At 40.4% G+C, this 21,748-nt stretch overlaps 1 protein-coding gene across 1 annotated transcript; it reads left to right on the top strand.

Annotated features, from left to right (window-relative positions):
• Nucleotides 1-11,148: 11,148 nt before the first annotated feature.
• On the top strand, nucleotides 11,149-21,600 carry LOC121464672 (disks large homolog 5-like). Its single transcript, XM_041677694.1, has 6 exons — nucleotides 11,149-11,281; nucleotides 13,577-13,736; nucleotides 14,849-14,980; nucleotides 15,644-15,827; nucleotides 18,883-19,064; nucleotides 21,492-21,600. Exons 1-5 carry the CDS (start codon nucleotides 11,149-11,151, stop codon nucleotides 18,895-18,897), a joined length of 624 nt encoding a protein of 207 aa, XP_041533628.1. The 3' UTR covers nucleotides 18,898-19,064; nucleotides 21,492-21,600.
• Nucleotides 21,601-21,748: the final 148 nt, after the last annotated feature.

Below are 21,748 nucleotides of genomic sequence, written 5' to 3'. Positions count from 1 at the left end.
TCTGTTCTGTTTACTCAACCCACCGATGTTCTAACCTATCAGGGCCAAGCAGTTTCTTAATTAATTAACCAATGATGTTCCTCCATCAGTGCACCTATGCATTATAGGTGACAGTGAGTATTTTAATAATGTGTTTAAACTTATTATTTTGTTTTCCTGTGTGAGAAATGCTAAAGGAACTAAATATTTGTAATATATCTTTACAGAAGACTTGTTGGAAAGAAGGTGTAAGTCAGAAGTTGGGGGTGAATTTTATGTAATCTTCTTATGGATGTTGCAATACACATACACACACAGACACAGACACACACACATACAAGATATATTGTAAAAACGTGTTTTCATGCAATTATGAAAAAATAAATAAAAGAAACTACTGGTAACAGTTAACCTCTTACATGATACTGCCCTGAATTGATCACTAGCGAACAGATATAATTAAAAATCACCTGTATCTTTCAAGCTTGTACAGATACTGTGTAAACCATCTACAAACACTTTAGAAATACGTTCTTAGGTCATTGGGCTCCTTCTTTGCCCATCCCCACAACTTTCATACAGAGCACTTATGTTTCAGTATAAGGATGGGTCCTAAAAGTAGAATCATCACGTGAATTATGGTAAGCACAGTATCTACTTTTTATGCATATCAGTGTATATGAGTCCATAAGAATGTGTCATAGCATACTGGGATAATTAGCTTCATAGTTAATGAACAATGTCTAGTACTGATGCATTTTGAACTCTAATGCTTCCATTAAAAAAAAAACAAAAATAGGTGTTTCACATATGATCTTAATTCTTTATCTTCCATACACCTTCTGATTTATGATAAGTTTATTTTCTGGCTTTATTCACATCTTTCCATTTCCATTTAGAAAACTCTACAGATTTTACCTCTTTACAAAATGTATTTAGTCAGAAAAAGTTTTTTGAACTTCATGGCAGAGAAGCAATAAAAACTGAATATAACAACTCTTTGAATTCATAATTTCTATATTACATTTGTCATATAAAGAAACAAGCTAAAATAATGTGTTTGTAAGTTGTTTGATGTGGGTATTTTGTTTTCAGTACAACTTACATTTTTTATCTAAGACCCTTTCCACAATATTTCTAGTGTCACGGAGTCAGAGACTTAAGGAATGTTAAATTTAAGCAAGTGATGGAGAAGATATGAATTACCAATCTTTTGTGTGGGGAAAATATGGAGAATAAAGCCCAGATGGATGGAGAGAGAGAGAGAGAGAGAGAGAGAGAGAGAGAGAGAGAGAATATATACAGTTTTCATATTTTATTGTTTCCATTGAAGGCAGGACGGACTCCTTTTTCCCATATAGGTCAGAGAACTAGGTATGGGTGAAGAACTCACAATTTTTCTTCCAGCATCTCTAGCCCCTTGAATCTGGGCCATTTATCCCAGAAATAGCCCTCACATTTAGGTCCAATCCAATTGTTTCTCAGTGGTCCTGCTTTTAATTAAGACTGGTAAGTGAGGTTAGGTGAAAGAAATACTGGCCATTCAGGCAGCCCTGGCATTTTAGGCTGCCCAAAAGATTTCTACAGAAATTCTCCAGGTTTTATGTAGGACACTAGAAAAGAAGCAAAGAACCCTGGATACATTAGGTGATACAGAAAGTTTTGACAAAGCAGGATGAATTCTATCATGGTGTTACAGATTATTGTAATGAGGAGGTAAGAGTTTCTGGTTCAGATATATGTAACATGCTAGATAATCTGAAGATAAATATTAGACCATTTTTTCAGAGCTGAGGAACAAACCCAAGGTCTTGGGCTTGCTATGCAAGCACTCTAATAGTGAACTAAAGAACCAACCCCCATTTTTTATGGACATATTTTGAGAAAAGTAAGGAGGAAACAGAGGATTTAAGACTTATAGTAGTTCCTACCAATGTCTGATGCCATCTCATCGACATTCCTAGAATGTATTGAACTGATCTTGTTTCTGTTTTGGGCATATCATAGCATAGAAAGGGGTTTTTAGCATTGAACTCACTAGCCCAAAGACACCCCATTTAATGATTAGTTTGTAATCCTATCAGGAAAGAGGAGATTCAGCAAGTTGATGAAATGAAGTGTAGAGGTACCTGCAGTTGAAAGGTTCAGATGAGGTGGTTCATTCCAGAACGTTAATCAAGAAAAGTCAGAATAAGAAAAATTAAATACAGGAGGAACCCTGACAATATGTGAGCAAAGCCTCTATTTGTTAATGCTTTAATAATTGTCATTACATGTCATCATGGGAGTATAGGAAGTAGTACAATGGGGATCCTTCTTTGAGAAATCAAGCCCACACTTTATATAATATTTTTTAAAGGGTGGTAATATTTATTTTATTACAATTTCAGAGTTTATAATCCATAGTCATGCGGGAGAAGAGATGGGCAGTATATGGTAAATGACAACATATATCCATTCAAGTATGTTCCCTATGATGTTTCCTCCAACTAGATACATCACCTACTTTATTTTTTAGTTTTTATTAAATTTATTTTTAGAACAATCTTTCCTTATTTTATAATAATATCCCAGTTCCCACTCCCTCACCACTTCCTGCTCTCCCCACCTTCCTTTCACCCCAGCCCCATAAGCTCCTCAGAGAGTGTAAGGCTTCCCAAGTGGAGACAAAAAGTCTGACACATCAGTTTGAGGCAGGACTGAGGCCCATCCCACTATATCTAGGCTGAGCAAGATATCCCTCCAAAATGAATGGTCTCCACAATGCCAGTTCAAGTACTAGGAATAATCACAATAATAATGTAAATCTCTCTGATAATCTGTAAGAGAGGAACTGAGGTAAACTCAAAATCATGTCCCAGATATCTGGCTGATCAGCTTTCAAGCAACAAATGAAATCATGGTTATCTGGAATATCGAAATGTAGATGTAGGCTCAGTTTAGTTTCCAGTGGTCTTTTGTTACATTCAGTTTCTGGCTGTGTGTTTCAGAAATTATCATATAAGAAATTATCTCAAACCTTTTTAAGTTACAGAGCAACAGTCAGATTATGATATAGTACTGCCTTGATTATTTTAATTATAGCTCATAAATGTGGGAATATAATCAGTCAAATTAAGAACATTAATAGTTTCTTCAGATTTCTTGTCAACACTTATTTGTATTTTAATGTAAAATTTGATTACCTCTGAAATGCTTGTAGCATATTAGAAAGCTTGAAATAAAACAGTACAGTACTACTGTATCATGAACTCCATAGTCAAGGCAATCAATAAGGCATGGAAGAGAAAAGTGCTCATACCCCCCCCCCCACACACACACACACACGCTACTGAGAAACTGGAGGCAGATGATGACTTTTGGAGGAGGAAGGCTGAGTTTAATTTAAGGTGCTAATGCCAGGTCATTTGAGCAAACTTAGTGATGGCTCTTACACATGAGCATATGGGCATGCCGTGTCACCCTAGGTAGGTTATTTAAAACAAAAACAGGCATGGGGTTAGGAATGTTGGAATTAAGAGAATGCATCAGGAACCATTGAAAAGGAATAAAGGCAAATATGAACAAAGTCACTGTGTGCGTGGATAAAATTCTCAAAGAATTTCAAAACTGTCTATGTAAAAGGTCACAGCTCAATAACATTAAAATCCGATGTAAAGTTTTATCTTTTGAAAGAAAATTATGAGAAAGTCACTGTCGGTGCAATTTAGATTTTTGATACTGGACTAGAAGCATTTTTTTTTTTTTTTGCAGACCCAGATAAGGGGCCTGGCCCAGTTGATTCACTTGTGCTTTTAATTGTCTTCTTTTTTCCTTTGTTAGGAAGAATTACATAATGCCTCGATTCTTTTTGAGCATTTCCACAAATGTTTTCATTATCTACAGGGAAAGGTCATCTTAAGTGGCATTTCATTTTCTATCATCCGGTGAATAAATATTTGACTGTGAAAGTACCCTCGAACCTGACTGAAACACGAACAACTGGGAAGCCATGTGACTCAGTTACTTAATTTTATTTTGGTTTTTCGAGACAGGTTTTCTTTGTATAGCTTTGGAGCCTATCCTGGAACTCACTCTGTAGAACAGGCTGGCTTCAAATCGGTTACTGTAATTATATTAGATACCTTCTGTACTAGGTTTTTTTATTGCTGTGAAGACACACCATAACCATAGCAACTCTAATGAAGGAAAACCTTTAATAGGGCATGGATTACAAGTTCAGAGGTTTATAGTTCATTATCATCACTATAATGCATGCAGGTAGACATGGTTCTTTAGAAGGCTCTGAAAATGGAGAAGGAGCAACATCTTGACCCCACAGGAAAGAAAATGTGCTCTGAAACACTAGGCATGGCTTGAGTATACAACACCTCAAAGATCTCCCACATCATGACATACATCCCCCAACAAGGACACACTTGCTCCAACAAGGGCACACCCCTAGTAATATAAGATCCATATGAGCTTATAGGGCCAAGTGCATCCAATTAATACACCTCCAAGATACCCTTAGAAGAGAGATAAGCAGCTTTATAGTGTCTCTAATAGAAGAGGCTTGTGAAGAGGAAAGCACTTTTTTTATTTTTTACAGAAAAACATAATCATTTGACCTACAAGAGTTTTAGAAGAAACATAGTGAATGCAGAGGCAAAAACTACTTTTCCTTCTACACATCTTAGGTCCCTGTTGGGGACTCCACGACATAGCAGAACTTAAGAAGAGAAAAGCATGAAGACTTACCTAGCACAAGCTTTCACAACTCCAGAACCTTTCTGAGCAAGGGAAGCCTTCAACAGTGCTTAGACCTGAGATTTTCTACCAGAGTTGATGCAAAGTGGAACATTATAGAGCATGGGATAAAATAAAACCAGTATGAGTCAAGCAGGTGGATGCAAATAGAGAGGGCTTTTGGCTCATGTCCTCTCTGTGTGCCTTCACCAGTCTTCAGATATGAAGGTGCTCTTTCCTCCATGGAGGGACATGTGGTGCTTCTGACCTGCTTCAGAAAATTGTCAGAAAGCCCTTACTTTTTAAAATTTTATTTTCTTTTCCTTTCTGTTCTTTATTTTAAAAGAAAACAATCATTTTTCATTTTACATACCAATCCCAGTTCCCATTCCTACACCTCCTCCATTCTATCCACCTTACCCATTCTAGCCCACCTCCCATCCACTCCTCAGAGAGAGTAAGGCACATTATTTTGGGGAAGGACCAAGTCCCTCCCTACTATATCTAGGCTGAGCAAACTATTTATCCAAAGAGAATATCCATCCAAAGAGAAAAAGTTCCAAAAAAGATAGTAGAAGCAGTGGGGACACATCCTGGTGCCAATGCCAGTGGACCTGCAGTCTTCCCGAGCCATGAAATTGTTAAACACATTCAGAGGGAAAAGTTTGGACCTATGCTAGTTCCTTCCCTGTCCTGCCGGCATTGTTCAGCTCTAATTAGCTCATGTAAACTGTTTCTGTGGGTGTCCCCATCATGGTCTTGACCTCTTTGCTCATATTCTCAGTCCTCCCATTTTTCAACTGGACTTTGGGAGCTCAGTCCAGTGCTCCAATGTGGGTCTTTGCCTCCATATCCATCAGTTGCTGATGAAGGTTCGTTCTATGGTGATATTTAAATATTCTCGGTCTGACTGCAGGGCAAGGCTAGTTCAGGTCCCTTCTCTATTGCTTAAGGTCTTAACTGGGGTCATCCTTTTGGATTCCTGAAAATTTCTCTAGAGCCAGTTTTCTTGCTAGCCCCATAATGGCTCCCTCAATCAAAGTATCTCTTTCCTGGCCCTCATCTCTGTTCTTCCTCCATCTCAATATCCTGTTCCCTCAAGTTTTCTTTCTCCCTCTGCTTCTCCATTCCTCTCCTGCTCTAAACCTTCCACCCTCCCTGCTTCCCCCATACCCATGCTGCAACTTTTGTCAGGTAATTTTGTTTTTTTCCCCTTTCCAGGTGGATCTTTGTATTTCTTAGGGTTCACCTTGATACTTAGCTTCTCTAGGATCATGGACTGTAGGCACAATATCCTCTGCTTTACAACTAACATCCACTTATGAGGGACTAATATCATGTTCAACTTTCTGAGTCTAGGTTGCTTCACTCAGGATGGTTTTCTCTAGTTCCATTCATTTGCCTGCAAATTTCACGATGTCATTGCTTTTTACAACTGAGTACTACTCTAATGTGTAAATGTGGCACATTTTCTTTATCCATTCTTCAGTTGAGGAACATTTAGATTGTTTCCAGGATCTGGCTTTTGTGCTGCTATGAACATAGTTGAACAAATGTCCTTGTAGTATGATTGAGTCAAAGAGCCAGTACATATATGACAAGTTTAAAGAGGCTTTTGATTATACTACAGACGTCTTAATTGTCTAGCATGACCAGAATCAAGAAAAGTATTATGAAACAATCAAGATAAAGAGAGACAAAGCATGTATAAGGAATGTAGAAAGTGCTTTAAAAGATGTACATGCCTCATTAGGAATATGAGATTTAATCCCAAAGAGAAGGCATTCAAATGCAAAGATTGTGGCAAGTCATTTACCCATCATCCAAATCTTAAAGCTCTCCAGAGAATCCATACTGGTAGAAACCTTACAGATGTCAAGAATGTGGCAAGACCTTTACCAAGTTCTCTAATATTCAAAGACATCACAGAATCCATACTGGTGAGAAACCTTAAAATGTCAATAATGTTGCAAATTCTTTTCTATCACAACAATCTTCAACAGCTCTTCAATCAAAAATTCTTACACCTAGGGAGAGCTTTAATTAAGAGCACGAGTCATTTGAAGCGAATGTCTGAATAATCACTCACTTCCTAAGTGCTTGAGGCTCTGCCATTTCAGTATTAGAGAAACTTCAGGTTCCCAGCAGCACCGTGCTCAAAGAGTCCACACAGAAGTGTCTCTGTGAGAAACAGAACCTCCTCCTGGCCAGAACCAATTCTTGAGGGTACTGAACAGACTGCCTAATAGTCCTGAACACAATCAAACAGAAGAATACAAAATATATTTCTCTTCTGCCTAGTAGGATAGAAAACCTTATCCAAACTTAGGTTAATCTACAGGAATCCCTGTGATATTTATGGAAATGAAGTATTACTTCCCTGTAACTCTGAGAATCTGAATTGGGAAATGGAATCCATATCATAGCATATATGAAAATAAAAGGATTAGCTAGCTTAAGTTCATAGTACTGAAATTCTTTTCTATGAATATAGCTTCTCTTCCTGGTGTGGGAAGTCCTTCTGTCTGTGTGATGCTTTTATTGGTTAATGAATAAAGAAGCCGTTTTGGCCTGTGATTAGACAGATTAAAGGTAGGCAGGCAGAACTAAACTGAATGCTGGTAGAAAGAAGGCTGAGTCAGGAAGAAGCCATGTAGTCCAACTGGAGACAGACACCAGACAGGACCATACTGGTAAGCCACCAACACGTGGCCATATACAGATTAATGGAGATGGGTTAATTTAAGATATAAGAAGAAGCCAGAAATACATTTAAGCTATTGGCCAAACAGTATTACAAATAATATAGTTTCTGAGTGATTATTTTATAGTCTGGGCAGCCAGGACTGAACAAGCAGCCTCCAACCACATCCTCCATCTATTAAAAACACATGGAAAGTCATGTCATGCATAATGATTCATGCCTTAAATTCCAGAACTCGGTAGGTATAGACATGTAGATCTCTGAAAGTTTAAAGTCAACCTAGTCAACATAGTGAAATTTAGGATAGTTTGGCTATCAAGTGAGATTCTGTCTCATTGACAAAACAAAAACAATAAAATGAAGTTACCCAAAAAGGTGGAGCATGAATGGTGATTCACACTTGTAATCCCAACATGAGGGATGCAGAAGCATTTGGATATTTTTAGGCCAGCACAGTCTACATGGTGAGTTCCAGGACAGCCAGGAATACATATGGAGAGCCTGTCTTACACATCATCAAGAGCAAACATGTTACCAGAAAATGCATAACACATGGACCTACACATTAGAATAGTACATGAGTGTGTCAGGAAGGTTATAATATCCGGGTCAATTAAAAACTCTCTTCACTTTCATTTTACGTGTGTGGGTGTTGGTGTTTTGCCTGAATGTATGTCTCTGGTGCACATGTTTGCACTGCCCAAAGAGGTCACAAGAGGGCATAATATCTTCTGCAACTGGAGTCACAGATGGCTGTGAGCCCCCATTTGCCTGAGTGTACTGCAACCTGGGTACTCTCCAAGAGCAATCATACAGTAAAAATTTTACTAAAATATCTGAGTAATGTGTCCCAGTGATGCATCATTTGTACTTTGAATTATGCCTTGCAGAATATTCCATGGTCAGTGGTTGCTCTGTACTGTCAGCAGAGGTTATCATTTCTAATGGGAGCAGCATTCATTAACCACCTGATAAATGAACATTTATACTTTTGTACACGCACTCCAGGTATTTCTGGTTCCTAACTATGTGGAAAGATGCTCATGTATATGTATATGTAACATCATTTATACAAGGTTCATATTTTTATTTGAAATATTGTAGTAATTTAGTTTTATATGCATAGTTTTGTTTTAAATTCTTCTCTGAGATTGTATTCCTGGACGTATGTCTTAAGTTCAGCCCAAGTTGAGGGCTGCAAGCATCAAGAATGAAGCATTTGCAGACTTAATGGTAAATATGCATATAACCCTTAAGGACCCTTTTGACTGATAGAGGAGTGGGCAGGTAATTCTGTTAGTGAGATCTCTGAAAGCTTTTTAGAAAATGGAGGTGCAGGAAACATAAAGACTTGTTTTTTTAGGGCACATCCCTCAATAATTTTAAAGTAAAGTGAATGGATGATGAATGCTGTATTAGCCAATTCTTGATGATTTAGCCAAACTCTCAATGGTGTGTACTATGGGAAAAAAAGGAAGCTTTAAGCAATAGAAGACACAAGTTGCATTTACTAAGGAATGCAGAATTAGAACAAGACTCTGGTGGAACCAGAGATAGCAGAAGTTATGTTTTGGGTACATGAGTTTTCTTTGATAGGCAAATGTCCATGCAGAGATAATACGTGAACTTACCTCACAATATTATGGGCCTTATGAGACCATGGAAAAGAAGAAAGCTTGGCTCCTTCCAGCCAGATTTGTGTGTCCTGGGATGATATCAGAGAAGATAACATGCTTAGTCTGGGGAACACATTCTGGCCCTGCAAGGTGCTAGAGTGAACAATAGATAACCTCGGCATCTCCAACCATGGGAGTGTTTGTGACATCTGTCAATTTTCTTTTGACTTCTTGAGGTGAGACTTGAGGGTTATGAAGCCAAGCTGTACCATGTGCCGCTGTGAATAGGCTTGAGGAGGCTGTCCCCTCGATTTCTGAAGAATGTAAAGGGAAGAAGAAAAACTAGCTGACAGCAAGACTCCCTTTCCTGCAGAGGGATGGTTTAGGGTTTTCATCCAGAGATTGAGAATCTCAAGGGTGCATTTTGAGTATCAGGTAGGCAAAGTCTTATCTCTCAGTTCATTTCATGAGCACCTTCCAGATTCCATGGGTGGGTCGAGAGAAAACATTGTAGGTCATAGGGGCAGTCACCTGTCAACTGAATCTCAGGTCATTTGGAAGAGAGTGAAGACTATTTGTGTGGGAGACTGGTGAGATTAGAGGCAGGCACATGCAGAATGGTTTTGTGCATATTTGGCTGGGGTGGATAAGTATGTCTCCTGAGTTGGAGAAGTGTGTTCATGGAAGTGTGATATCTCACAATTAATTATTGAAAAGGCCAAGCTGTGTGGCATAATAACCAGGCTAGCTTCATGTGAAATAGTAAACTTTAATGAGGGAATAGCTTATGACACTAGGGATCCAGTGATGAACAGGAAGTACAAAAAAGGACCGGCGGGGCTCACACCAGCCAGATTTTATACCCAAACATTAGCCCAAGGCTAACACACCCCCGTGGGCTGGGTTTCCCTACACAGGCCTCTTTCTTAGTTGCTGGAATTTGCTGGTAATCCATTATACCTTGTTTTCTAGATCTTGTCACATCTCAGATTGATTTGCAAACCATATTCTCTCTCTCTCTCTCTCTCTCTCTCTCTCTCTCTCTCTTTCTCTCTCTGTATCTCACTTCTCACTTCTGCTTCGTTACCACAGCACCACTCTGTATGTTCATGAAACTTTTTCATACCAGTTTTGCCAGATGTATGGTTCTCAACTTGTTGGTCTCTCCAAGACCCTATTTAGAAAAAAAGTTGCTAATCACATTCACCTGCTTAGGGCTTCCATATCTGAAATGGCACAGATTACCTGACAGACCTCTTCAGGCCTAAGTTCTAAGGAACATGCTTCTGTTGAGAAAGTCCAGAGATCTGGAGAAAATGAATTTCAGCCTAACGATGGGCTGGATCCTCTTTACAAGAACTGTCAGAAATAGAAAATTGAGGTTAGGCTATCACCAAACTCTTTGATTTAATAACCCCAAGCCTCTCCAAATGCCTGTCCTTCTCATGATCTCCTAATAGGTATTGTACCCAAAGCCATTAACAAGCACATATATCATAACACCTGGCTCTAGGCCAAGGAATTTGGCTTTTGTTTGCTTATAGAAGGACCATAGCAGTGATGTACATCATATTCTATCCCATGACTGTGTGCCTCTTCTATCTGTATGTGTGTGCATGTGTGTTTCCAACTTAGGGTGCCTCTACAGAGCCCCGACAGACCTCTGACTTGTCACAGCTCTTGCCTCAGTATATTGATTCAAGGTTTGGACCATCATATTGCTTCTAGGACTGTTTTTTCTAAATATCTGAGGGATCACCTGGCCTCATGTGACTCCAACCAGACACGTCAAGAGTGAATTACATCTTCACTCACAACCTTCAAGCCTGAGTGAGCTCTGCTGATTCTCCAGGGGAAATTTTTTATTACTACCTGTATAAGAGCTTCCTTTTCCCTTTTTGACCCCAGAGAGGCTCCTGATATGGCTGCTTGGTTTAAGGTCATTTTGGAGTGAGGAAATGAGTCAGAGGTAATGGCTGTACCATGGACAGCAGCAGACCCCTCCCTGGACATTCTATTGTATCCTGGAGAGCCCTGATTCTCTGTGATGTCATCAGTGTTGTGGCAACACCAACTGCCTGTGGGGCATCTGTTCATTGCCTGCGGGTTTTGGACGTAGCCATGTTGGCAAGACTGAGCAGGCTCCTTGGGAGACAGAAAGGAGAGCATAACGAGACTAGAGGGAGGCAGAAGGAAGCTGGCCCTCAACCTCAGTGTTGCACATCAAGACATAAATGGTTCTGGGGAAAATGCAGTGAGTCCTGGGGAGGGAGTGGGGAGTTTCTTGATGGTGGAAGGCTTCAACTTGGTTTTTCATAGTGAGTCACAGGATCTTAGAGCTTCGTGGAGGTAATGAATCTATCCTGCTTCTCTTTGTTACTAAAGAGTAGACCTGGAGTTTAGGGTTTCTGATGCTTAGATTGGCAGAGAGCCAGTAATGGTCAACCCTGCAGCTGATGTGCTAGGGACCCTCTGCTTTGACTCTGAGTGGGAAGGAAGGAGAGAGGGATGAATGAGGTTTCAGTTACAGCACTGAGCTTCACCCACACTGGATTTCTTTTTGTTGTGTGTCACTAATAACAGGGAGAGTAAAATCCTCTGGCCAAAGCTGGAGGATCTCAAATTTTACCTCACATCCACTTGCAGGGTAGGAACCATTGGGTATTGCTGCATGTCAGTGACCCCTAAGGTTTCTGAGTTCCTGAATCTCAATAGCCAGTCATCTTTAACTTGACTTTAACTTTAACTTGAGTGCAGGAATGAGCCATCACTCTCCCTGCAAGTGTCTGTTCTTGGTGAGTGAGGGCTCACCTGTGGATGCCCTTAGGTGTCTCCAGTCTGTCCTGTCACTAGGTGATCTCACTTTTGCTAACATCATTATGGATGGAATGTATTCTGCTGAAGTTTGGGGGAAATTTTCATCATTACCCATGTGACTCATCTTTGGTCTGACGGGTCACCCACAGTCCCCATCACCCCCACACATTGTAACAACACTGTGGATATTTCCTGAGGTACTCATTCACTTCATGAAACTGAACTTCATTCCACATCAACATGAGCTAATTTCTTAGTATCCTTCACTTCCCATCTTTTTGATTAGGAGGTGAAGAGCCGTTCCTTGGGAATGTTTAGAAAATGAGTCTTGACCTCCATAAATGATGAAGTATTAAATTATAATTAAATAGAGTCTAACTATCAGAGAGCTGCTGACGAGCATCCCCTGTGTCTTAGGGAAGGCACCTGAAAAAGCCAGCTTGGCTTTTGGTGAACTGGGGAAGAGACAGTTATGAGATAAGTGATGGCAGTTGGCAGTGACCCTAACAGTCCGTTCTCTGGACATTCTGCTGTATCGTAAAGAGTCGTTGGCATCTCTTTTTGAAAGCAACAGTGTTGTGTTCTTGGGGCACTCATTATGTTTGGAAATAGGAGCAGCGGGGCTGCATCCCTAGCACCCGGCCGCCCACAAGGCTAGCTTTACCTGAAATAATTACACGGAAACTGTATTTTTTTAAACACTGCCTGACCCTTTAGTTTCAGTTTCTTATTGGCTAGCTCTTACATATCGATCTAACCCATTTCTATTAATCTGTGTACTCCACGAGCTGGCTTACCAGGAATGATCTTAACCTGCATCTGCCTGGAGTGGGAGAATCATGGCGACTCCTGATTCAGCTTCTTTCTCCCAGCATTCTGTTCTATTTTCTCTGCCTACCTAAGGGTTGGTCTATCAAATGGGTCTAGGCAGTTTCTTTATTAATAAGAAATCACTCCCACATCAATTACGTGCATATAGGGTTCACCAGAAGAGACAATGGCAAGATTGAGCACACTGGTTGGCAGAGAGATCTGACTTTCGAAGGAGGAGGTTGGGGGTTGAGTTGGACCTTACAGAAATGGGGTTTAGTAGCTGGAATCTTGGAAGAGATGGTTCTATGTTGCTTCTCTGGGTTACTAAAGTGCAGATCCATAGTCAAGGATTGCTGCTAGTTAGTTTGGCAGAGATCCAGGAGTTGTCAAGGTTACAGCTGCTGTTCTATGAGTTCCTTAATTTTATTTTGAGTGGCAAATACCAGCAGGAGGCACAGACTAATGTGGTGTGATGAGTTGCTACAACTCATCATCAGTGATTTCTTTAGGTTCTGTGAGTATCTCATGGGAAATTCCCCATCTATGCACCAGGGTCTCAGACATTCAGTTACTTCTATTCCAGGCCACACTAAGAGACTGCGAGTCTCTAAGCACTGGAGACTCCAGGAATTTTCTGTATCACATCAGAAATGAGTTGATATTTCCAAAGCAGCATGGCTGGGTGACATATGCCTTTCAGGGCCAGTGGGCAGCAGTAGGGGCTGATACACATAGCTAGCCACAGTGAGTGGAGACAGAGGCATAGCTTATGGGCTCCCAGTTTGAGGACAGTTGTCCTGATCCTTCACTGTGTTCCATGCATTCACTCTTCCTTGGCCTCTTGTTCGAACTCAACATGATCTCTCCTGGTCCTGTGCCATACTACTGCATAAATTCACTAATATTTATCTACCTGCAGGGAGTACCGGAAAAACATCAACCCCAAACTCCGTTACTGGGCAGGAGCAGCGGATGAACAAGGTGGCTACACTGACCCTGCAGCTTCAGATGATGACCCAAGAAAGGAATGAACTTCGTGGGATTCTGGCTAATTATACCAACAAGGATTTGAACAACAGGTAGCCTTTTGGTCTAGTTCCTGGGTAACTGTCTTGACCCTACCGAGTCAACCCCAGCATTCCTCAGGTCACTGGAGGCTGCACCTCCAGAGTGTTCTGCCTAAACTAAATATCCTGAGGGCATCTGAGAGGCATAGCTGAAATCTGGGAAGGAGTGATATCAGGACACAGGCTGTGTGATTCCTCTAAATGAAAAGCAGAGCCTGTGGCCTGGATCAGTCTGGGGATGGGGCAATAGTTTGTGAGCTCTCAGCAAACATTTCATGAGGCCTTGACAGGTGTTGGCTTGTGGACGATGCTAGATTCTGTGAGTTTATGATGAGTCTTTGTGCTTAATCAGCAGGTGCTTGAGTACTGGCTGCTCCTGGGAGCAGCTGCAGGGGCCTAGTCGTCTTGGTGCCTCTCAGTGTGTGACTTGAGGTCTGAACTTCGTCACTGCTCCTCTCTAGTCTGGTTTCTTATATTCTGAGATAATTCTGCCTGCCTACATTTATTTGGCATCCTCCGTGTGTGTGTGTGTGTGTGTGTGTGTGTGTGTGTGTGTGTGTGTGTATCCTAGCAGTTGGGGGTCTGTGGCATGTGGTTCTTTCTGTGATCCCACTAAGTTCCCTTAGGGTCAGGGAACTCCACTATGACCAGTGATGGTGCTCCTGGCCCGTGTGCTCACCTTGGCAGCCCATTGGAATCCACTGGAGACTTATATATCTATCCTTAAGTCAGGTCTGCTCGCTGGAAACACTGATTTTGTGCTTTAGACATCCATGTAGCAATAGGAACCTGGGATCAAAAATCCCCGTTCTGAAGATGGGAACAACATTATCATAGATTTCTGGTGGGATCAGACTTGTGACACAGGCTCCCCAGGACTTAACTATTCTATTCCTCCAGGCCCATTAATGGAACTCATGCAGCTCTGGATCACTCCCTTTGCACCCCTGACTGCTGGTCTGGGGCCAGGTCAGCAAGGTTAAATAGCACCAAGTTGTCCTGGTTCATAGCTCTCAGAATGTCACATTGACTGTGCTGGGTGTTCAGGGCACAGCCTGAAATCATAGGATCATTAAGGCCAGAATTCACAGGGTTCTTTGCTCTGGTGCTATGCCCTAATACAGGCTAAATTTTGAGTTGGAGATGCTGAATATGGAGCATAAGAAAGTGATGTTGGATCTACAGAAATTCCCCATGGAGATGAGAGAGGCCTTGTACAAGTGCAAGGAGCTGACTGAGGAAACTGTCTCTTACAGGTGAGTGACTGCCTTCACTGGGACTCTATTCCTTGGCAGTGACTGCTTTTGCCATGTTTTTGTCTTTGAACCAAAGTGAGGACTTTCCTTTTGGCCTGTCTCCCTATAAAAAGCATTCTGTCTTATGCTCTTGACTTGGACCTACTGGACTAGTTTTGCTAAGACTGAAGTATCTGTGAGCCCATCACAACATTGTCCTGCCAGCCCCAGGAGCCTCTAGATAGAAAATCTATTTGTACCATGATAAAGGTGTCAGGCATTTGTGGGTCTTGGGGGCTCTGGTAGGGGTTTACAGAGGTGATCCCATCCTACCCATACATAGAATATATTTGAATTGGGTCTGCTGTCCTCCCTCACAGAATGTTTGTCTTCTACCTCTCAACCTGCTGATGCTTTCCCAGTACCGTGGACAGTTAAGTACATGTGGTAGGAGGCAAACCCTGCTCTCAGAAGTACATGCATTTCTTTTATTGTAACAGTTTTCAAAAGCAGTCTGAGTCTTTCTGTAATTTAGCCATTCTCTGACATTTGACAGCCATTAGGGTATCCTGGCATGGTGACTGTGAGCTCTGGTCTAGGACTGTCTGGGGACATGGGAGTTTGCATGGGTGATGTAGGAGATGGAGGCTAGGTAGGTCTCATGTTGTTTTTGTGATGGTTCAGCATCCTCCACAACCAGCTCCTGAGTGAGCGAACTCAGCTGAAGAAAAAAGTGAGCATGTTGAGAGAGGAGAACCAAAAGCTACGGAGGGAGCAGATTTCTCTGCTAGTGGCCTGTGAGAAGGTGAAGAATCTCTATGAAAAGACCGATGAGAAGTTCTGTGAGCTATGTGACGAGGGGGATAAGGTAGGCTGCAGCAAAGTGGGCAGGCTGTCCATCATCAGTAGTAATACACACACGTGATCATCCACCCACTTTTCCAGTAGCTCACTAACATCCTGTCTAGTTGTTGATTTCTGTGATTATTCCAAGACTTTCTTAGGATTTAGCATCTTGTGAGATCAATGTCTGGAAACAGCTTTGAAGGATGAAATCCCCGTGTAAATGTCAAAGGGGTGGTTCTTGTCTACATTTTTCATCTTCTCTCATGTTTCAACAGTTCAACCTCCTTCCCTCCTCCCAGTCATTCACCCCCTGCTCCCCGGACCCCGGGTCCACTCCTCCTTAATTTCCCTTCAGAAAATAGCAGTTCTCCCATGGTTATTTGATCTTATTATTAAAATAACATTAAACCTGGGCTTTGCTCTTGTTTGTTACACATTCTAACAATGAGATATATCACCAAATCCTTTTAAAGTCTTGAGATATGATCACACTACATTCCAAAGATTAGCTTTGAACTCACAATGGAGTTCAGTCCAGACTTTAATGTTCAGTCCTTCTGTCTCAGTCACTGAGTGGTTAGGATTAAGGGTTTGCATCACAAGCTCAATCCTAGTCTAAATACTTAAATTAAAATTGATGTTTAAACCAAATGTCCAAGGTCAGTAAATTATACATTTGTGTTTGTAAGACATAGGTGCTAAATTATAGTCATCTCAAAAGCATCTGTGAAAATATAATTTAAGATGCTTTATCATTAGTAGACAGGTAGCTTTAAGATGAATAACATAAAGGTAGCTTTCATTCATTTAACCATTCAACAGTCTATGTTGGGAGTCCCATAAATGCCAGGAAGTAAGCTATACCCGGAGCAAACAGATAAGATGTCTGTCCTGAAGGAACTGATGAATTTATTACCTTTAATTCACCTCTTACATTATAGCTGGTGTCTGCTCGGTGCAACCCTCCAGCTCTCATTGCGTTTGAGACCTCCAGGAGCAGAGGATTTTCCTGCAGGAGGTAGAATCTAACCCTTACTAAGGATCTGTCCATAAATTTTACACTTCACAGAAAAGGCAATTTTACCTCCTTCACTCTAGCCATGGCCTATGAATCCCAGCTATAAGTGAAAAATATTATATGCCATCGAATCATAGGGATTCCTGCTCCTTGTTAATATTTTAGAGGAAGAAAATTTTAAACTCTTTTTTTTTGGGTAGAGATTACACAGGTAATAACTCTGTATTAAAGTGTTGTAACTCTTCAACGATTCACATTATTTTATTGAGTGAATATTTCCTTTTATTGACAATAAATTATTCTCACATACCATAGTTTTCTCTACCACCACTTCTCTCAGCTCCTATAAACCTCTCTTTTTCCAGATCTGCTACCCTTGGTTTTCTTTCCAGAAAAGAACAGGCAAGCATGACAAAACAAGAAAAAGGCCTTCATACAGAGGCTGGACAAAGCTTCGCAATAGGAGGAAAGGCATCCCAAGAGCAGACAAAAGAGTCAGAGACACACCACACCCACTCCCACTATTAAGAGTCCCACCAAAACACCAACATATATGTACAGAACATGGTGCAGACCCATGCAGGCCCCATACATAACTCTGTGAGCCTATGTGAGCCCTGTTTACTTGATTCAGTGGGCCATGTTCTCCTAGTGCCCTCCAGCCCATCATTCCCGCTTACTCCTAAAATCCGCACACCACCCCATTTCTTCTGAAAGTTTTCCTGAGCTCCAATGGGTAGGACTGATAGAAAGTTCGAATTCATATACTCACTTCCACACAACTACTGCTAGAGAAATACTCTCTGATGAGGACCAGCAAGGCACCAATCTATGAGTATAGCAGAACATTGATAGGAATATTAGTAATCAGTTCATTGATTTTTTTTTAGTTATGTTTGCTTCTGTGCTATGTCTCTGGGCTATTTGGTCTCCAGATTTTAGCCATCCAGGGATTATAGGGCATGGACTGCCTCACCTTGCATGAGCCTCAAGTTAAGCCAGACATTGTATGGCCACTCTCTCAAGTTCTGCACCAACAGTGCCCCAGCATAACTTGCAGGGAGGACAGACTGTAAGTCAAGGTTTTTGTGGCTGAGTTGATGTCATGTTTCTCTTTCTGTAACCTGCAGAGTATCATCCCATGCCAAAGAGACTAGAGCATATGGGTGAAGGCTCCATGCAGGCAACAGCTTGCTCTCTCTAGGTTCAATGATGTGTAGATGTTGTCCACAACAATGGGACCCCACTGTTAGTTTTCAGAGAGCAACACACTGTCCTAGCATGAGCCGGAGCTGTATAGGGATCTCCACAGAATCCCCTCCAGGCAAATATTCAACTGAATGCAATCCAGTCTCAGCACTGGAAGCCTTTCTTGGCTACAGAAGATGGTCAGTTCAGACTCTGTATGTTCCACTACTAGGATTCCTCACTAGGATCCCTCATATAGATTACAGGAAGTTTTATCTGTACTAGCTTTCCATAGCAGCCTCTGGGAGCCCCCCAACTCCAACACTCTCTCTCCACACTCTCTCCCTCCATCCCTCCCCCCTACAGGATCCCTTTCAATTCCCTCCCCACCCAACCAAAGTTTACTGTCAACATCTAATCTATTTTCTTTTCCCAGGGAAATTCTTCTGTTTCCTCTAGTGACCTTCTCTTTACCTAACCTTTCTGGGTTGTGGAAAGTGGCTTGATTATCAATTACTTAACAACTGATGCCCACTTATAAGTAAATACATATAATATGTGTTTTTCAGGATCTCAGATATCTCTGTCAGCATGAGTTTTTTCTTGCTCCACCCATTTGCTTATAGTAGCAATTGGATATCACTTTTCAAACAGCCAAGTAATATTCTCTTCTGTAAATGTACTGCCTGTTCTTTATCCATTCTTTCATTGAGGGACATCAAGGTTGTTTCCAGTTTCTGGTTATTATGAATAAAGCCAGAGTGAAGGTATTTGAGCAAGTGTTCTTGTGATAGGATAGAGCATCCTTTAGATATATGTCCAAGAACGGTGTACCTAGATTTTGAGGTAAATCAGTTCCCAATTTTCTTAGGAATCGTCATGTTGATGCCATAGAGGCTGGACAACTCTGGACTCCCACTAGAAATGGAGGAGTGTTTCCTTTGCTATAAATCCACACCACCATAAGCTGTCATTCGTGCCATTGATCTTAGCCATTCTGACAGGTGTAAGGTGGAATCTCAAAGGAGTTTTTGGTTCAAATTCCCCTGAAGGGTAAGAATGTTGAACATTTCTTTAAATGTTTCTCACCTATTTGTGATTCTTCTTTTTTTTTTTTCTGTTTCTATCTGTACCGTCACGTTTCATAATTGAACGATTTGGTTTGTTGATGTCTAGTCTATTGAATGCTTTATATATTTTGGCTATTAGCCCTCTGTCTGATGCGAGTTGATGAAAATCATTTCCCATTCTTTAAACCTCTATTTTCTCCTACTCATGGTGTTCCTTGCCTTTTAGTTCCCTGAGGTCCTTTATTAATTGTTAATCTTAGTGCCAGTGTTCTCTTCAGAAATTATCTCCTTTGCTGGCATGTTCCAGCTATTCCTTATATTCTCTCCTGTCTGTTTTTGTGTTGAAGTCTTTCTTCATGAAAGGGTCAAAGATTTTTTGGTATCTAGTAAGATGATCACCATATGTTTTTTCTTCATTTTATATGGTAGATTACATTGACTAATTTTCATATGCCGAACTATCCCTACATCTCTAGGTTAAAGACTGCTTGATCATAATAGATGATCTTTTTGAAATATTCTTGGATTTATTTGCAAGTATTTTATTGAGTACTTTTTCATCTATGTCCATTAGGGAAATTGGTGTGTAAGTATCTTTGTTGAGTCTTTCTGTGGTTTGGGTATCAAGGTAACTGCGACCTCATAAAATGATTTAGGCACTGTTTCTTCTGTTTTTATTTTGCAAACTAATTTGAGGAGTATTGCCATTAACTATTCTTTTAAAGTATGGTAGAATTCTGTGCGATAGCCATTTGACCCTGGGTTTTTTTTTGTGGGGTGGAGGGAGGCTTTTAACAATGGCTTCTATTTCACTGGGGAATGTAGGTCTATTTATTTATCTGATTTTAATTTAACTTTGATAAATGATTCCTATTGAGAAAATTATTCATTTCTTATAGATATTCCAGTTTGATGAAGTACATGATTTAAAGTATGTCCTTGTGTTTCTCTGGATTTCCTCGGTATCCATTGTTATGTCCCCATACGGTTTCTGATTTTATTAATTGGGATATTCTTTGCCCGTCTTTATTTAGCTTGGATGAGGGTTTATCTATCTTGTTGATTTTCTCAAAGAACCAATTCTTTCTTTCACTGATTTTTGTACAATTATCTTTATTTCTATTTTATTGGTTTAGCTGTCAGTTTGATTATTTCTTCTGGTCTAATCCTCTTGGACATATTTCCTTTTGTTCAATAGCTTTGAGGTGTTACTATTAAGTATGATATCTTCCCATTTTTTAATGTAGGCACTTAGTGCTCTTAGCACTACTTTCATTGTGTCCCATAAGTTTGCGTAGGTATGTATTCATTTTCATTGAATTCTAGAAAGTCTTTAATTTCTTTCTTTCTTTATTTTTTGGTCCACTTTTCAGTCAATATAGAGATCTTCACTTTCCATGAACTTATATATGCTTTCCTTTCTTTAATTGTTGATATACAGTTGTATTCTCTAATGGTCTGATAGATACAGAGAATTATTTCAGTTTTTCTGTTTCTTTTAAGACTTGCTTTATATTTAAGTATGTGGTCAGTTTTGGAGAAAATTCTTTCAGATGCTGTTTAGAAGGTGCACCCTTTTGTGTTTAGCTAGAATGCTCTGTAAATATCTGTTAGGTTTATGTGGTTTAAAACTTCAGTTAATCCAGAGTTTAATAATTTTGCATGACCTGTACACTGATAACATGCACATTGGTAAGACTGAGATTATTATTGGTAATAATTTCCATATTAGCATGTGGAAATCAGTATGTGTTTTAAGCTATAGTAATGTTTATCTTAAAATTTTACTTAGGGCATAGATGTTAAGAATTGAAATGATGGCCAGGTGGTGGTGGTGCAGATTTTTAATCCCAGGTCTTGAAAAACAGAGGGAAGCAGATCTCCTTGTGCTCAAGGCCGGCCTAGTCTACAAGAGCTAGTTCCAGGACAAGCTCCAAAGCCATGGAAAAACCCTGTCTCAAAAAATTTAAAAAACAAATTAAAATGTCATCTTTGTGGTGTGCCCTTCTCCATGTCTTTTGATTAATTTTGGTTTGAGGTCGATTTTGTTAGGTATTAAAATAGCTACACCAGCTTTCTTTTAGGTACATTTGCTTGGATGATTTTTTTTCCAATTCTTTACCCAGAGGTAATGTCTATAATTGATGTTGAAGTTTGTTTCTTGTATGCAGAAGAAAAATGGATCCTGTTTCGGCATCCATTCTGTCATTCTGTGTATTTTTATTAAGGCAATGAGACCATTGATACAGAGAAATATCAAATGATTAATTCTTGTTATTTTGCTGAATGTGTATGTTCTTGTACATGTATATCCAGAAGTGTGCATTGAGGAGAGAGTGTGTGTGTGTGTGTGTGTGTGTGCATTTGAGTGTTCAACCCTCCACTAAGAACATAATCTTCTAATGAACAGAAACAGGATATATTGGTGGAAAGACGACAATTCCTGCTGAAGCTGAGGGATCAGGTCACCAAACATATAGAAATGGCAGAAAAGCTGCAGATTCACTTCGCTGTCTCCCAGATGAGGTAGGATCCCAGGCCACGAAGAGGGAGTTATATCAAGTACTTCCCAGTACCTGAATCTCTGTCCTATTTGGGTTCCTGGACATTTGCATGACTTTTCAGTCACAGCCAGGGAAAGAACATCTGAGAGTATTGGGCTGGCTC

This window comes from Microtus oregoni, unplaced genomic scaffold, assembly GCF_018167655.1.
Source record: "Microtus oregoni isolate MIOR12 unplaced genomic scaffold, Mior012 000029F_ref0000214, whole genome shotgun sequence".
NCBI lineage: Eukaryota > Metazoa > Chordata > Mammalia > Rodentia > Cricetidae > Microtus > Microtus oregoni.
The sequence above is the reverse complement of the archived record's forward strand: the minus strand, read 5'-3'. Positions and strand labels throughout refer to the sequence as shown.

Coding starts and splice junctions, on each gene's coding strand:
- LOC121464672 (XM_041677694.1), top strand. CDS start 11,149: ATGTTGGCAAGACTGAGCAGGCTCCTTGGGAGACAGAAAGGAGAGCAT. Junction 11,282..13,576: donor ATGGTTCTGGGGAAAATGCA/GTGAGTCCTGGG, acceptor ATCTACCTGCAG/GGAGTACCGGAAAAACATCA. Junction 14,981..15,643: donor GAGGAAACTGTCTCTTACAG/GTGAGTGACTGC, acceptor GTGATGGTTCAG/CATCCTCCACAACCAGCTCC.